At 37.6% G+C, this 18,995-nt stretch overlaps 1 protein-coding gene across 2 annotated transcripts; it reads left to right on the top strand.

Moving 5' to 3' along the window:
- The first annotated feature begins 177 nt into the window (after positions 1-177).
- LOC134798262 (pleckstrin homology domain-containing family F member 2) lies at positions 178-18,784 on the top strand. 2 transcript variants are annotated; one of them, XM_063770653.1, is made up of 9 exons: positions 178-261; positions 445-509; positions 759-960; positions 11,179-11,304; positions 12,754-12,860; positions 13,348-13,522; positions 14,310-14,407; positions 15,147-15,222; positions 17,532-18,784. In XM_063770653.1, the coding sequence occupies exons 1-8, from the start codon at positions 246-248 to the stop codon at positions 15,204-15,206; spliced, it is 849 nt and encodes a 282-aa protein (XP_063626723.1). In that variant the 5' UTR covers positions 178-245; the 3' UTR covers positions 15,207-15,222; positions 17,532-18,784. The 2 variants fall into 2 exon arrangements, with proteins under 2 accessions (XP_063626723.1, XP_063626722.1); XM_063770652.1 differs by lacking the exon at positions 15,147-15,222.
- Positions 18,785-18,995: the final 211 nt, after the last annotated feature.

Raw genomic sequence — 18,995 nt, 5'->3', positions numbered from 1 at the left:
TCGGTAAATCGTAGTGCTGTAGAAAATGATGAATCAAAAACTACAGATATTTTTAACAATAAAATATTAATCATTAATAAAGAAACAAAATAAAAAGCTATGTGCGTTAAATTTTATTGTATGAAACTAAAACAAAATTTATGACTTAATTATATTTTATTGATATGGAAACATTGTAAACATTTTGCTTGAATGAATGACACATATTCTTGACGGAATCTGAAACTCAAAATAAAAATTTAATAATGGTGGATCGTTTGGGTACGTAATTTAATTTAAAAATCAAAATAATACCAACTTGTTATCGTTATAAAAAAGTCCCAACCATTAACTTTTGGTTGTTATTCCAAGTTCATTACTGTCATTGTATGCCCCCTTAGTTTGACGTCAAACTTTGATTTTGTACCGCAAATTACTGTACTTAGATTGCTCTTGTTTTTTCAGTAAATAGTGAAGCAAATGCAAGAAGAATTGCTATGGTGGAGAACTGCTTCGGCAGTTCGGGTCAGGTAAGGCAGTTCGAAGTATTGAGATCGGCTTGAAAACTCTGAAAAACTTTCGAAGTTTGCAAATGCTACCTACTCTCGTTATCAGCCTACTAACTTAGTAAGATAAGTCTCGGCACAAACGGCAAATTTGGCTTCAGGACTTTTCATTATAGCGTTATTTGAGCCATAACAAGTACAGAGTACAGACTATATTTCTTGTAATGGAACTATTACCATGGCTGAAACAATTTTCAATTTCACGTTTTTCAGCCGTTGGCAGAACAAGGCAGAGTTCTTGTGGGCGAGGGTGTCTTAACCAAAATGTGCAGGAAGAAACCGAAAGCTCGTCAGTTCTTCCTCTTTAATGACATCCTGGTCTACGGAAACATTGTTATAAACAAAAAGAAATGTAACAAGCAACATGTCATTCCACTAGAAGAAGTGAAACTGGAGGCTTTGAAGGATGATGGACGTAAGTGTTTGCGAATTAAGTATTGTCCTATAATGTCAATGCCCCAAAACTGGCCCCCCTTTCCTATTCCCCAGCTATGTTTTGTATATAAATGAGCTATTTAGCAACCTTATGCTAAAAAATTTATAGTTTACAAAAGACTTAACCCTTCATATGCATTGTCAAAAATTTGCAACTGAATTAATATCCTTGAAATAGTTAATTACGGTTCAAATTGTGTGGTACACATACAGGACAAGGGATTTGTAGGTTCCTTCTTCAGTCGGTCCCTCAATACTGAGGATCGTGACATCATATCCTTCTGTTGAAGACCAAGTTCCTCCATAGGGTTCTGTTCCCCGCTAAGCGCATGGCCTCGTGCAGTTTGAAAGGTTAGTTTTGTCCAAACTAACAACAAATGACATTGATAATAGTTAATTACCTTAAATGCTTTTCTTACCTGGTTATGTCCTTATTTAAAACCATTTTTAGGGTTTCTTTCCTAAAGTGTTAGTTGAATTAAACCCAGTTATTAAGTGTCCGCTGTCTGTTTTTCAATATGTCAGCTGATTGCATTTTTTTATATTTTGTTGTCTATAGCAGTAAAACATAAAAAAATTAAAGTAACACAGCAAATACGGGACAATAACAAATAAAATAATAATAAACATTAGTGAGATTTATGATGGACTATAGTCATAGTCATAGTTTATTCATAAACAATTTTCATTGTGTTTGAAATTAATTTACATACATATACATTTTCTTATCTATATACACAAGCAAATCTTATAAGATACTTAAATAACAAGACATACAAAACACCAAATTAAATACACTTTAAAAAATAATAATAAATAATGAAAAAAAATCTAATTCTAATGTCATGAATGAACTGACTGAATGTAATGTTACTTATTAATAATTTGTGTGATGATACAGAACCCTCATCATTAGTATAGTAACTCCTGAGCATACAAATACAAATATTAAATACAAGTTAGGAAGTATGAATCAGAATCAGTGTGATGAATCATAGGTAATATTTTATTCTTATCAATATAAATGTACCTAGGTATCATGTTGGAGCCACATTGATGCCACTGTATTTACATAAATTTTGTGCTAAATATTTTCAATTGGGTTGTATTGTTACTAAATACAGTTGGTCCTATATTTCCTTTTTTATATCTATCATATAGTCGGGTGACAAGCGAAACTCACTAAGTACTATCAAAAAATTAAAGTAACAATGCACTTTATTACACTTGTAACACGGTTTATTGTCCAATAATTTCAATGATGTTAGTTAGTGACTTTTGCTTGTCACCCGACGATATTCTGTAACAATTACTATAGAGTTGCAACTAGGCAATAGGATAGGAGAGGAGACAACTAAGTCTTACAAGCAAAGTGGTGATAATAATTGTAAACACTGTCTTCACAAATAAAAATATCCAAAATAAATATTTATAATTATATGATGACCGAAATATATATATATGTCGGGAATTGTGGGCGTATCATACTATCGGCAGCACATCAGAACCTTCAATCGTGGATGACGAGGGCCTTCAATGAAATACGATGTTCAACTCACAATCTTTACTGCACAAGACTCATTACAAATCACAGCACGCGTTACGTTTCTTATCTTAAGCAAACCAGTGGATTAGACCTAGGAGCCGCCACAGACGTCATCTTCTCCCGTTCGTTCTCATCGTGCTCCTTCTGAAGATTGATTGACAGCATAACTTCAATTGTTCTGGACTTCAATTGTTTTAAGAGCGCACTCTATGACGTCTTGGCGGAACTGCGTCGAACGCCACTCAAGTGTACGTAACACCCTAGTTTGCTCTATTTGTCAAGGTTTGCATGACAAAACGCCTCTTGAAGGCGATAGATGGCACATTTCAGCCATTCTCCGACACGGCCAACCTGACATTGTACGGGTCCCTCCGTACGTTATCCATCCCCCTTTATGATTTTCACTGGTAGACTAGAGCGAAGATGAGATCTTCTTCTCCCAAAAGAGACTGTAGAGCGCAGAACATCTGCACCTCCACGGCATCCTGACATTGTATGCATTACTGCATACATCTGCGGACAGAATACAACAATCTGAGGTATCTAAGCTCATTGCTCGGCCTACCTGACCAAAGTAAGTTCCTCCATAACTTTTGGATACTGACAGGCAACTCAACTCAACTCTTTCAATAACACGCACATAGATCATTGTTGTGAATGAACAAGTTCAGCATCAGTAGCATCACGATATTCAATCAGGCCATATTTCAACGGAAATGGGGTAGAGATATATTTCGAACAATTCATTAAGAGACTTAAAATGCAACAGCGTGAAAATAATATCACCATAATCCAAACAGCGTGAAAATAATATCACCATAAAGATACAATACAAACTAGCTTTTAAATGAACCTCACCACAGAGATTCCCCTCAGTTGAAACACATCTTGAATTGAGTTCTCGAAAATAAATGGTTTTCCATATTTAACTGATTTTATGAACATTATCTGCGCACCTATTCTTTACTTAAACGTTTAGTATTCCCTAAAGGTTTAGTGTTCCCACTAATAGATTTTCTTATTTGATTTCATTGATACCTTGATCCAGATGTCGGGAATTGTGGGCGTATCATACTATCGGCAGCACATCAGAACCTTCAATCGTGGATGACGAGGGCCTTCAATGAAATACGATGTTCAACTCACAATCTTTACTGCACAAGACTCATTACAAATCACAGCACGCGTTACGTTTCTTATCTTAAGCAAACCAGTGGATTAGACCCAGGAGCCGCCACAGACGTCATCTTCTCCCGTTCGTTCTCATCGTGCTTCTTCTGAAGATTGATTGACAGCATAACTTCAATTGTTCTGGACTTCAATTGTTTTAAGAGCGCACTCTATGACGTCTTGGCGGAACTGCGTCGAACGCCACTCAAGTGTACGTAACACCCTAGTTTGCTCTATTTGTCAAGGTTTGCATGACAAAACGCCTCTTGAAGGCGATAGATGGCACATTTCAGCCATTCTCCGACATATAAAAATAATTGTAGGTACATATTTGATGATTATTACATATAAAAAAAAATATATTTAACAGTAGACAGGGTGGCCACTTTCTGGAAAACCGGGAAAACCGGGAAAAGTCAGGGAATTTCGCTAGTCATGGAAAAGTCAGGGAATTGTCAGGGAAATTTAATGGAGGTCAGGGAATAAAAATTGTCTCTGTATGTACATAATAAAATAAAAATAAATATATTAATTTTACCATCTGCAAACATTATATCTTCTTCTTCCTGGCGTTATCCCGGCATTTTGCCACGGCTCATGGGAGCCTGGGCACAGAATAAGTAATAGGCGTGGGGTCCGCTTGAGTACTAATCCCATGATTTGACGTAGGCACTAGTTTTTACGAAAGCGACTGCCATCTGACCTTCCAACCCAGAGGGGAAACTAGGCCTTGATGGGATTAGTCCGGTTTCCTCATCATGTTTTCCTTCACCGAAAAGCAACTGGTAAATATCAAATGATATTTCGTAGGTACATAAGTTCCGAAAAACTCATTGGTACGAGCCGGGGGTTTGAACCCGCGGCCTCCGGATTGAAAGTCGCACGCTCTTACCGCTAGGCCACCATCGCTTCATTATATATCTATAATCTATGTATAATCTGCAAATATTATATATCTACTATAATTAGTCTAACGCATTCACTGCCAGAGGGCGTGGCCTAGGAACAAACTTGTATGACGGTGGACGCACATTTGCGTCGGGGGCAGTGAATGTGCTAACCTGTTCACTTTAAAAACCCCAAACGATGTACAGATTAGCCGTTTGGCACACGCATACTAGAGGTCAAAACAAATTTTTTGACCCGCAGTTCCTAAAAATATTTCCCGTAGGAGGGGAGTGCTGAGTATTGTTTTTTTTGTATGGGAGGGAATTTTTTTTTTTTCAGAAAAGCTTTTTGAGGCGATTCTAAAACTATACCACATCATTACATTTCAGCCATTTTTTTTTTAATTAAAACAAAAATAATTTTCAAAACATACCAAGTTTGGGCTTCTCCAGATACGATATGGCTGATTTTTTTTTGTACAATATACCTCAAATGATACGTGATATCCTCATATCTAACCCTAATAAAGCAATTTTGAAAATAATTTCATTTAGTATTTTTTTTTAATTTTTCAATAATACTAAGTGATACAGTCCTACTTCAGTATCTATTCTACGAGACTTAATGGAAATGTACTGCAGATACGGTGCATATTAATCATAAAATGATACGTAATATCCATATATCCAACGGGGAATACCTCTTTAACCCTACCATACACGATTGGTTTCTAAAAATTTTTTTTTTCTCATAAAAAAAAACAATGACTCAGCACTCCCCTCCTATGGATTTTTTTTTTAGGAACTGCGGGTCACAAAATTTATTTTGATCTCTAGTATGCGTGTGCCAAACGGCTAACCCCGTACATCGATTTGCGGTTTTCTATGAAATTGGGGTCGTACGTTTGCCGCTAAATAGGTTAATAATAGGTAACGCTATATCCTACCACGGCGGTATAGACAAAATAAATATTGAAAAAAAAATGATCCACGCGGCTCGTAAAGTGAGCATTACGAGCCGCGTGGATCATTTTTTTTTGTACACGGAGGAGCTACACAAAAAGATAGAAAATTTAAGTCCAGGGGGCCGATTTTTGAAATTCGACCACTCGATTTCGTGTATTTCGTTAAATGATATCTCCACTACTAGGCGTTTAAATTCTACTAATAGAATTGAAATCGAGTGGTCAATACCACTTTACCACTAGATTCCCAATTTCTATCGCTCGTATCTAGTAGATGATGAAAATATTTTGAATTAGTCTCTTTTTTCAAATTTAATTTCCAAAATATCGATCCTAGAAGAAAAATTGTGAGGACCAAACTTGTAGAGAATCAAATTTCCTAAAATTTTTGTCCTCACGGTTTTACTGTAAAATCAAAAATGGCCGAGTTATTCAAGAAAAACCGTTTTTCGAATATACACAGGAGCCTGAACACTACTTTTTGAATTTACACTCCCAGTGACCCCCCCCCCCTAGGTCCCTCCCAGGGACCTACGAAAAAAAATCCAACAACTGATTATTCACGGGTAGGGTCGGTTTTTTGGATATAATGACTGGACTAATTCAGATTCTGCAAAAACTCAAAAATGTATTCCAATTACATATTTTATATTTAATACATTTAAGATTATGGTCAGGGAAAAACTTGAAAAAACGCCTGGAAAACCGGGAAAAGTCAGGGAATTTGGGTTATAGTAAAGAGTGGTCACCCTGAGTAGATTGCAAATTGTGTTGATGAATCACATTCAAACTTAATTTGGCACCTAAATTCCACAACACTTGTAGGGCTTCTATCAAGAAACCACTGAAACCAACTGATGCTTATGTCACCTTAAAATGTAATCATAAGCACATAATTACACTGGTCTGCTATTCTAAATGTGGGGCCCATAAGACCTCAAGACTCTCTTATTCTTATTAATAATTTCTACTAAAATTGATATGCTGCTATCAAAATACTAACCCCCTTATTCATAAACGCGCTAAACTTCAATTAGCTAATAATCGTTTATCCTTATCTGTCATTTTGCCTTAAATGTATTCGTAAGAAAGGAATAAAATATAATGTAACTAAATCAGGCCCGTAAAGTTTTATGAATAAGGGGGTTCGAGTTTACGGATGTGTATTTATCCCGAACAGGTATTAGTGGAAACGTGACCAAATAAACAAATAACGATATCAAGATCAATACTAACACTATCTTGTTGACCTTACACTTGACACCATCCAAAAATGTAACTTAATGTAGGTGTAATAAGGTGTTATTTACATTGGCACATGCTTTATGTGTTAAGTCAACATCATTATAAAAAAGGGGAGTGAAGTGATAATGTATTTGGATTTGATATGATAAAATAACGTAGCTTATTTTATATTTACAATTCCATAGGAAATCCTAAATATGTAATAATTTGTTTACATTATTATGCGTCACAGACTGACATTTAAATCGATACTCTTTAAGTATTCCGAGTATTTCCGTATCAACCATACAACATGTAGAGATATTTCCAATATTTTATGATGACGACGACGTTTTTCTTTTATTATGGATATGGTATGGCGTAGAAGGATTAACTATCGAGTATATGAGTCCTTTTGTTTTTCTGTGTCTGTATGGTCCAAAAAAATAAATAATAAGGTGCAGGGACTTGACTGCAGGGTAATTTCATGTAATCGTAATAATTTTTCATACATTATTAACTAGATTCACGCACAACACACACAACACATCATTTTCGCTATCTGTACATATATGGCACTCTAGTTAATAATGTAAAACATGGAAGATATTTCGATTAGTCGAAATTACCCGCAGGCCGCAGTCGAAATTTTCACCCTGCACCTTACAGGAAATTATTAGTGTCCGACCGAAGGTTCGGTTTCGGCCAGTTTCGGCCAAAAAATCATGTTTCGGCTGTAGTTTCGGTTTCGGCCAAAAAACGGCCGAACCTTTCGGCCGGGCCGAAACTTACGAAATGGTACTTCGGACAACGACCAAAAGTTGCGGAATAAGTAGGACAACAATATTAATACCTACATCAAAGACATATGTAACTTCGTATAAGACGAATAAAGTCTAAGGAAAAAACGTGCCTCGGAATTCAAGCAAAAGTCATTCTCGAATAGATGGCGCACACACCTTTAGCCTATCCTCGGCTAGATGGCGTGACGACACCGTTTCATATTTAACAATTTTAACACATAGATATCAGTGAATGAACATGGATCAAAATGATATAAAAATAATAAAATCATTTATCCATATATATAAATTTTTTGATTACTTTATACGTTTTCATTTTGAGTTTTAGTCGTGTGTCGATAGATGGCAGTAAATTTACAGTGACTACAAAATTTACAATGACAGGACCCCTCTATACTATCTATTCTTTTTGCCTACATATACTGATTCGTGTATAGGTACAGAAATTAATTGGTTTATTATAAAACACAATTCCACTAATGAGGGCGCCACTGGACGGTCGACGCATTCTTAAGAGGCTGTCAATACCTAATGTCAATACCTATAACGCGCACACTGTCTAATGGTATCGGAGTGAATGAGATAGCACTGTCGCATGTTACTGGGCCCTGGGCAAGAGAATAATATGAAAACTCATCATCTTCCACTCAAAAATAAAGACATTAGAACCGTTTAATGGTGATTTTAAGCAGGGCCGGATTAAGCATGTCGGGGCCCCCAGGCAGTGCAAGGTTCGGGGCCCCCTACAGTTCATTCTGCATTCAGCATGTTCTGTTGTTCAGTACAGGGAAATAAGTTTGCGTTTTTAATTTCAATCATCAGGCGTTGGTCGAGTATCAGCTCGGCCCGAGTCGAACGATGTCTTTTTCGCTCTTATTCACTCACTTATTCAGTCATTTTCCTATCTACCACTAATGGCAAATTTTAAGCGAGGCTAAAGGCTACGCTCAACTAGTGCCGCAAAGTTGATTTTCTCAATAGTTAATATTTTGCGAGGCTGAACAGTTGACTATTGATTAAAACGATGAAAAAACCCTTAAAAGTGTCCCCATTACAGTTTTTCATACGAATGCTCGACCTCACTTTTTACTTTTACCTCAATTTACCATTGGTTTGTGTTCCACATATCCTCTATTTCAGCTTAGCCTTTGGCCTCGCTGCGCCATGCTCGGCCTGCGGTCTCGCTTTTTAATACAATGGACATTGGTTGGAGTCTGTGCTCAACTACTTATCCTGAAGCTTGAAGCAAGGCTTTGATTTCGCATGAAAGTTCGCCTCACTGGGGCACTTCGGACGTTTAGGCCCAGGTGAAGATCGGTACCCGGCCTTGCGATATTCTCAAGAAAAAATTTCGCAAAAATTTCGCAAATAAAATTTGGTTGACCCTGTTACATGTTAACTTGACTGGTGAATGAATAGAGTTATACCAAGAAAATTCTGCAATGATTTTGATAGCATTATGCTATCAAAATCATTGCAGAATTTTCTACCTACGCACTGCAACTAGTGCAAATGTTATTTATACGTCATAATTTCATAGAAGTTTTGACGTTTAAAATAACACTTGCACTGCGTACTGCGTGTGTTATCAAAATCGTTGCAGAATTATCTTGGTCTAACTCTAGTAATTTTCTTAAAAGACTGCTTAAGTAACATCAATTTCAAGGACATTGGGTGTTGACAGCCCCATAATATTAGTGTAAAAGCGGTTTTATGACATTTTTTCAACGATTTTAACAAGTCTACAAAAGTTTCGGTTTCGGCCGAAACTAGAGCCAAAGCCGAACATTCGGTTTCGGTTTCGGCAAAAAAACATGTTTCGGTCGGACACTAGAAATTATAGATTCGTTTTATTTTTATTTACTACTAGCTTTGCCCGCTTTTCGTCTACGTGGAATCAGTAACAGTAGCTAAAGTGTAATAGCAATCATTCAATTTGATAAGCTTAATTGCTTTCATCAATTATCAGGCAATTTATTAACTCTCTCAATTCTACCCCCCTCCCCTTTTCACTGTCTTAAGGGATGATTTCCGACATAAAAACTATCCTATGTCCTTCCCCGGGACTCAAACTATCTCTATACCAAATTTCTACTAAATTGTTTCAGCGGCTTAAGCGTGAAGAGGTAACAGACAGACAGACCGACACACTTTCGCCTTTATTGACCGACGCGAAGCGAAGGGGTCTACGTTTTGACTCAGGCGTTTTGCTTTCGTATGTCCGGATGTTCTCCTCTACAGGTCGCAATTCTGAACCGATTTTCGTGAAATTTTGTAACCGAATTCTATGAACCGATATTTTTTTTTTGTCGAGCCGGTTTTTGAAAATTTTTCAAAATGGAAAAGTTGTGATAGCTCGCGCTTATACAAATAGTCGTATCGGTATCATAAGAGTGTATTCTTTTTGAGACATGTTTACAGATTAAATGTCAAAAAATTCAGAAAATTTATTTCGCTGGTTTTGGAGGTATTAAGATATTTAGTTTTGTATGTCCGGATGTTCTCCTCTACAGGTCGCAATTCTTAACCGATTCTCGTGGAATTTTGTAACCGAATTCTATGAACCGATAATTTTTTTTTGTCGAGCCGGTTTTTGAAAATTTTTCAAAATGGAAAAGTTGTGATAGCTCGCGCTTATACAAATAGTCGTATTGGTATTATAAGAGTGTATTCGTTTTGAGACATGTTTACAGATTAAATGTCAAAAAATTCAGAAAATTTATTTCGCTGGTTTTGGAGGTATTAAGATATTTAGTTTTGTATGTCCGGATGTTCTCCTCTATAGGTCGCAATGGGGTTGGCCGGTGGAAGTTTTTAGCAGATGGCGCCATCATAGCTTGCCCCGTCAATCCCTAGAATTGTGTCAAATTTTTGTTTTTTTAATACCCTGGATGCCAGCTCTTTAAGCCAAATCTCATAGAAAAAGGGGCAAGCTATGATGGCGCCATCTAGGCAAACCTTTGACAGTTGCCAACCCCATTCTTAACCGATTCTCGTGAAATTTTGTAACCGAATTCTATGAACCGATAATTTTTTTTTGTCGAGCCGGTTTTTGAAAATGGAAAAGTTGTGATAGCTCGCGATTATACAAATAGTCGTATCGGTATCATAAGAGTGTATTCTTTTTGAGACATGTTTACATAGTAAATGGCAAAAAATGCAGAAAAATTGTATTGCTGGTTTAGCCGGTATTTAGATATTTAGTTTTTACTCGAGAATGAGTATCCGAATTTCGTGAGGTTAGCTAAGAACTATCATGGCGCATTTTGCAAACATTCGCTTATTTTGTTTGCACACAGAAAGTCTCGGTTCGATCCCCAGTAAGACATAACTTTTTGTATTTTTTTTCACTTAAACTTCGTTTTTTTTTATTAAATTAAAAATTTCGTATTGTTGATTGATCAAACCGCTGTGTGGCGCTGTCATCGTGCACGGTCCCAATAAGCTATGCTCGCGAGGTCTACAGCTCACAGAGCCACTAGTAATATTAGTATGGATACAAATTCTCATTATTGTGCACCTCAATAGAAGAGAATATACAAAGAATGTCAAATATAATTTTTCAAAAAATAATTTATTTTGTTTATTGTTTTATTTGTGTAGAATATCGCAACGGGTGGCTTATCCGCACGGCGTCCAAGTCGTTCGCGGTGTACGCGGCCACGGCCACCGAGAAGGAGGAGTGGATGGCGCACATAGAGAAATGCATAGAGGACTTGCTCAGGAAAAGTAAGCAACCACTGAATAAACTTTGTTTTTTTTTTTGAATATTTGTGTAGAATAGCGCAACGGCTGGCTTATCCGGACGGCGTCCAAGTCGTTCGCGGTATACGCAGCCACGGCCACCGAGAAGGAGGAGTGGATGGCGCACATAGAGAAATGCATAGAGAACTTGCTCAGGAAAAGTAAGCAACCACTGAATAAACCTTGTTTTTATAGAATATTTGTGTAGAATAGCGCAACGGCTGGCTTATCCGGACGGCGTCCAAGTCGTTCGCGGTGTACGCAGCCACGGCCACCGAGAAGGAGGAGTGGATGGCGCACATAGAGAAATGCATAGAGGACTTGCTCAGGAAAAGTAAGCAACCACTGAATAAACCTTGTTTTTATAGAATATTTGTGTAGAATAGCGCAACGGCTGGCTTATCCGGACGGCGTCCAAGTCGTTCGCGGTGTACGCAGCCACGGCCACCGAGAAGGAGGAGTGGATGGCGCACATAGAGAAATGCATAGAGGACTTGATCAGGAAAAGTAAGGAACCACTGAATAAACCTTGTTTTTAGGGTTCCGTACGCAAAGGGTAAAAACGGGACCTTATTACTAAGACTCCGCTGTCCGTCCGTCTGTCTGTCACCAGGCTGTATCACATGGACCGTGATAGCTAGACAGTTGACATTTTCACAGATGATGCCGCTATAACAACAAATACTAATAAAAAGTACGGACCCCTTGGCGAGCGAGTCCGACTCGCACTTGTCCGGTTTTTTGTATCCCGACACTGTCTTATCTTATTGTTTTCGGGGGCCCTTGCGGTTACACTTCGACCCATAGGGATCTTTTGTGCAATCATCCCAGACACTAAAATACCAGAACGTTCGCGAAGTTGTGAAGAAAAAAAATATATGAAAAAGTAGTGGTATCGGCACAGAATAAATAATACAAGGTACAGAAGGTTCACTCTCTAACAAAGCACGTCTATTACGAGAGATACAGATACAGGCGTCCGTTCCGTAACGTTGCGTGGCAGTTACTACTGCTAGACACCACAATAATTGCTGTGGGCCGCATGTACTTCTAGCACGCGACGAAATCGCGAAGTGAGCCACGTCTGGTATGGGATACAATAACAGGGCTATAAGATTACCAACCTTTTTTACAATGTTTACTGCACTAGAACTACCCGTCACTTGTTTTTAGGTGCAGCAAGCTGCAAAAGTGCTGGTACAGTCACCTGCAATAATATATTACACAACAAAGGCCGCAAAAATATCTGACACCATCTTATTTGTAGAGCCATAAGAGCGTGTCACATATTTTTGCGGCCTTCGAAGAGTAATATATTATTGCAGGTGACTACCTATGCATGAAGAACAAAATAGACGTATTGTGTGACGTCACACAATTGTACTTGTATAAGGGTAATTTTGTCCGTCATTTTCAACGTCGATATGTTCGCAGGCGGAAAGCAGCCGCCGTCGGAGCACGCCGCAGTATGGGTGCCCGACAACGAGGCCTCAATCTGCATGCACTGCAAGAAGACACAGTTCACTGTCCTCAACAGGAGAGTAAGTCACCCATCTTTATTAAGTTACCTGTCGCGTCGAATGATGGTCCCTATGACAGTTATTAGGGCTCCGCACCCAAATGGTAAAAACGGGATCCTTTGAAAGCCACGCCTACTAGATTCCAAAAAAAGCAAGACAATGTTGCCACTGCAATAATTTGTTTGTAAAATAGTAAATTCCTTTTTATAAATAAATACGCTAAGATAATTTATTTATTGGTAATTTTACTCCTACGATTTAAAAAAGTATTTTTATTTACTTATTTTTGCATAAATACAAGACGCGCTAGTAAAAAGTGGCAACATTGTCTTACTTTTTTTTGGAATCTAATTATGATTCAGAGTTTATATACATATCTCGGGCTACTGTATAGGTAACCGTGCGCGCTTGTGGACGTCTTTCGCTTTTATACTTCTAACAATTTTTTCTGGAAATAATTTCATTAATGTAATACGATCATCGAATATTTATTTTTATAATATTTCAGCACCATTGTCGCAAGTGCGGGTCGGTGGTGTGCGGGCCGTGCTCGTCGAAGCGCTACGTGCTGCGCGGGCAGAGCGAGAAGCCGCTGCGCGTGTGCCTGCAGTGCTACGACGAGCTCACCCGCGAGCGCGCGCGGCCCAACCAGCCCAACCAGCCCGCCAATACCAACACGCCCGGTGAGATATTTATTCCATTTTTGACGGCCAAGATGATAAAAACAAGTGCGAGTCGGACTCGCGCACGAAAGGTTCCGTACCATTACTTAAAACACGGCAAAAAAAATCACGTTTGTTGTATGGGAGCCCCACTTAAATATTTATTTTGTTTTTAGTATTTGTTGTTATAGCGGCAACAGAAATACATCATCTCAGAAAATTTCAACTGTCTAGCTATCACGGTTCATGAGATACAGCCTGGTGACAGACAGACGGACGGACAGACGGACGGCGGAGTCTTAGTAATAAGGTCCCGTTTTTACCCTTTGGGTACGGAACCCTAAAAATCTCTTCAGTTTAGCAGCTGATGGAGATGGCGCTTTGCGACGCCATATGTTTATATTGATAATCAGTGTCAGATTCGAAGATATTGTAGCTGTCAAATTTGAAGCACAATTTTGTCTTAGTTAACCTTAGAGCATTTAGTAACTGGATTTTAGCGGGGGAGGAGACGTCAAATGTATTGCTATTTCTACATGATTTGTACGTAACGTACAAATAGCGATGTCAGTCCATACAAAAGTTTGCACAATTGTGCAATTTTTTCGGCAGAGGGGTAAGCTCTTAAAGGCGACTCCAGTTATTAAATGCTCTACAGTAGTTAACTCATGCATCAATGTATCTTTGTCGCATCGCATCCAGTGTGATAACCGCCATAATGGTGGTACCCACGAATCTTTATTTATAAAATTTAAAATACGGCGTCTGCGTAACATGGTCCATGTATATACTGAGCTCAACATTCCAGTGAAACCGTCGTCGGACAACGCCGGCTCGGGCGGCGACTCGTCGGCCGACGACGACAGCGACGACGATGACGACCGCACCGAGGAGAAACATGATGAGGTACACACATACTTTTTATATACTTACCTCCTTATTCATAAAACAGTACGGGACTGATTTAGTTAAATCATGTTTTATCCCTTTCTTACAAATATATGAGAGCGAGAGCGCTATGTACGTATACAGCGACGTCCCGCTCGCACGTCCGCGTCCAATGTGTAGACCACTTAAGAGTCGGACCAAGATAACTCTGCATGGCATTGGCAATGCCAAAGGGTGGCAATGTCATTAATGTCCAATTTCTATGAAACTGACGTTTATAATGACACCGCCTCACTTTGTTCTATTAAAATCGGTGCAAAGTCAGCTTAGACGGACCATAACCCTTTATACGGCATATGGGTGTCAGAAATTATGCAAAATTGAACCCTATCACATTGAAACAAAGTTCAAAATCAAGTGGGAAATATATTCCCGCTGCGTTGGCGAAAATCGCAAACCTGTCAATATTTTAGAGAGACAAAAGATTTGTCAACTAAACCGACGTCTGGTTACTGTTAACTGAATCAATGTTACTTTAAGTTATTAATCAATTGGCATGGGCATAAGAATATTCATTAATACTGGATCAGTTGTTTTATGGTAGGTGTATCTTGAATGATAACTGCTATATAAGTAGTATTTCTCTATGTGTGTGTGTGTGTGATATATTCAGCTTTATATGTAAAATTAACCCTTCTTTATTTATTATCTCATTTATGACGATTTTGAATATCAATGACTGATTGTTTATTTCTAGGGATTTACAAGTTATAACGGTGTCAAAAATGGATTTGGAAGTAAAGTCACAACAGTATAGTACAAATTCAGATAGAGTAAGTGAAGCTCATTCATGCTTCGGCACTTTGGTGATTTGAGTTTATTTTTAGGCCAATCAAATTAGATTTTTTCCAGGAATTAATTCTCAGCAAGCTGGAAATCGTCTTAATACCTTCATTTGGTTCTAAATTAGCGTAATCCGAGTTTGTTCCATTCCAGGAGTTGGGGAAAAAAATATGCTCTTTTTCAGTTTTTTGCTTTTAGTTTTTGCTCTAATTATGATAAAAATTGACATCTGAGGATCCGAAAGATACATTAATATGAGTTCGTAGTCAAAGGTTGTAAAAAATGGCCGCCAATTTGATTTTTTTTATAATCGTGTAACAATCCGATTTTTTTTTCATCAGTGTCTGATCCACAACAACCTTGCTGGTAGTGACATTGTAATTGATGGTGGGTCCCTTCTATATCGAGTGGTTTTATCAATCCAAGGTAAAATTTATGTCCCAAGGCCCCCAAGGCCTCCTGGGATGGAGCAAACGCGGATTATACGAATTTAAGACCTAATGAAGGTATTAAATTAATTTCTAGCTTGCTGGGAATTAATTCCTCAAAACGCTTTTTTTGGATCTGATTTGATTGGCCTATTTGTGTTTGTTTTTGTCGGTTATATAGAAGCTCCTTTATAGAAGAACAAGACATGTTCAGGAGCTTTATTTTCGATTTTTTATCGTTTTACTTGTAAATAATTTCGTTGGTTTTGTTTTGTTTCTACTCATCAGTTGTTTTTTTTCTTTGAGTCTTGATTGAAGCGTGTTAAGCTAGCGTGCTAAGCACAAATAATTTCGTAAATTGACCCGCCATTTCAATTCTATTTTTCTCTATCGCATGTGCATAATTATATTGTTGTCCGCAAAGACGGTATATTACGGCTATATTACGGCACCGCTATCCTAGGAAACCAGAGCTTAATCGGAAGGAGAGCAACATAATTATGCGCATGCGATAGGGATAAGAAATAGTGAGTCAATGTACGAAATTCTTCGTACTTAACATCCTTACTTTAGATTGATTAACGTCTTGCAAGTCTCGATCATACATAACATGTTTACTTCCATTTATAATCCATCCTCATCCCTATAATTTGCTATTACTTTATTTATTTGTTCATATATGTACATACATACTTTCATACATATCTAGTTTGCATCTAATGCTGGCAAGTGGCAACTGGCAAATTCACTTCGCCTTATTTTCACAAATACAGCTCTGTATCTCTTTTGTTTTTCCATTCTAAGGAAAGAGATACAAGTCTTTCAACACTAATATTAATATTAAAGTCTCTCTGCTTTGCCTAAAGGTTGACTGGTAGAGAATGCCTTATGGCATTAAGTCCGCTCTTTGTACTGTAAGGTTTTCTTTTGTGCAATAAAGGTTAAATAAATAAATAAATATTTGGGTGAAGTTTATACCATAAGTTTTTTTACAGTAAGTATATGGTGCTACATTACGACACCGGTGCTATAATAAGCACATTACGTAACTCCATCGAAAATTTAAAGGGCCATATGTACTGTAAAACGTTGTACGATACATGTGCGAATAGGTCATTCGCAACTCGTGTCGATTTAAAACACTCCCTTCGGTCGTGTTTTAAAATTCGCCACTCGTTGCTAATTTCCTATTTTCCGCACCTGATTTTTCCCCCCTAAGGCCAATCAATATAGGCTGCTTAGTAAAATCTGATTACAACGTTGAAAGTCAAACCTTTTCCTCGGATAACTTGCGAATAAATATAAATATCGTTTAATAAGGTCCATATTAGTAGCTTAACATCAAACTCGGGTAAATCCATCTGTCAGATTATGCGATTTTGGTATTAAGAAAAGGTAATAGGGTAGATATTTGCTGAGAGGGTCGAATGGATTTACCCGAGTTTGAAGTTAAGCGACACATATGTTGTCGTAAACAATACATATGTGACGTTCCACGGGTAAAGTTATCTTATGGCGGTTGGCGCTTACGCTATTATTAACGACACTCCAATACTTAGCGATACTACGCGATGTAAGCGCCAACCGCCATGAGGTACATTTATCGTGGAACGTCACATACATTGTCAATGTGTGTGCAATAATGTCCACACGTTCGCATTTTTTTTAAACCACACACATTTAAATCAATAGGCTAGGCACTAAAGCGCCGCGACAGTATCTCGCACACGAGATACCTCCCTTCCCTTTCTAATTAATGCAGTTATTAAACGACGAGTAGCCTGTCTTGCGCCCAAGATACTGTCACAGTGGATATTAGTCTGCAGGGCGAGAAAAAATACTTTCGCTATACATTGATTGTTATGTTTCAGCCAAAATTCTATGGTGATGGGGATAAGACTGAAGAGACCAACAACCATTCGTCCAAGGATTCCGCCAAGTGAACAGATGTTAGAGTTAGCTCCAAACTTATCTTACCAAAACCTTTAACGGCCCTTATAAACAAATTTGAAGTGATTTTCGACTTTATAATCAAGGTAAAATTTATAATAGTTGGAAACTATTTTTCAATTACTAATGTGACCATTTTGAATGTATATTTCTTAAAGTTTTGGTGAGATAAAAGGTTAATTAATCTATTTATTGGCGCCCGAAGACACTGCAATGTAATTGATACCAGTATATTACGTTTTCCCAAGTTAATTATTATTTATAGGGCGCCTAAAATAGGATTGATTAACCTAAAAGAGCAAAAGTAAAATATTTACAAGTCTTATGAACAGGCTGCAGAAAAAAACTGTTTTTTTATTTATTTATTTGATTTATTTCTCTGGTGGAATTTATTGATGGAATAAATCCATATAATTTAATATGTAACCACATTTGTTAATTTTACTAATTTCTTATTCCACTACATGTGTACAAAATATAATAAAGAATATTCAGTGTGCTCTTAAGTCAACAGACAAATTCTATTTTACATCACCTATTCGAAAAAGGGCTTTTTCTTCCCCGCTAGGAGGGATCAAAGTGGCACTTTTCTTCCCTGCTAGGAGGGATCAAAGTTGTACTTTTCTGTTCTAGGACACGATTTTTTCTTTCTTGCATACAATTTTTTTGTGGTCAAATAAATACATATTTTGGAACATAACAATTTCCTCATAGTTGATGTGAAATGTGAAAAGTAGTATGTTTCACACGGTATCAAAATTATTTCGTCTTGGGCGTTAACACTTGAATCCCTCATTACGCTCAGGATTCAATGTACGCCCTTGACGGAAATATATCATATTGATCCCTTGTAACACAAACTACTATTAAATGTTGTTACAGCATCGAGAAACGTAAATGGAAAATTAAATGTTGCATTACTACGATATCATTGTTATAGTTAGTACTGAAACCAATAAATGGATGATGATACTTCAAATTTTAGTTCATGTGTGTTTTTTGTATTCTATTACATAAGTTTTGATCAAATTTTCGTTTAAGTACAATTTGGAACATTTAAAATGATATATGTATAACAACTATAAATTCCAGCCAAACGTGTACACAATTTTCGAGTATTTATTATTGTTTGCAACAAAATGGATGGGGACCACAAAGGCCGTTGGGCAAACGTATTCTCCATGGTATAATAATATACTCCGCCTGGTACTCCATTCCCGTCTTTTCTAGGTCACCTAAGTGACACAAGCCTACGTCATCATGCGACAGCGCTATATGATAATATGCGATAGCGCTATATATAGCGGCCATGTTATTGTGACGTAGGCCTGTGTCACTCTGGGAATAGAAGACCATGTTTTATTAGACTATGGTATTCTCGTCAT

The sequence above is a fragment of the Cydia splendana genome, chromosome 16 (genome assembly GCF_910591565.1).
Source record: "Cydia splendana chromosome 16, ilCydSple1.2, whole genome shotgun sequence".
In the NCBI taxonomy this organism is placed as follows: domain Eukaryota; kingdom Metazoa; phylum Arthropoda; class Insecta; order Lepidoptera; family Tortricidae; genus Cydia; species Cydia splendana.
The sequence above is the reverse complement of the archived record's forward strand: the minus strand, read 5'-3'. Positions and strand labels throughout refer to the sequence as shown.

Excerpts from the sequence above, each read along its gene's own strand:
- LOC134798262 (XM_063770652.1), top strand. Across the intron at positions 13,523-14,309 it reads CGCCAATACCAACACGCCCG|TGAAACCGTCGTCGGACAAC; the intron begins GTGAGATATTTA and ends TCAACATTCCAG. Across the intron at positions 14,408-17,531 it reads CCGAGGAGAAACATGATGAG|CCAAAATTCTATGGTGATGG; the intron begins GTACACACATAC and ends GTTATGTTTCAG.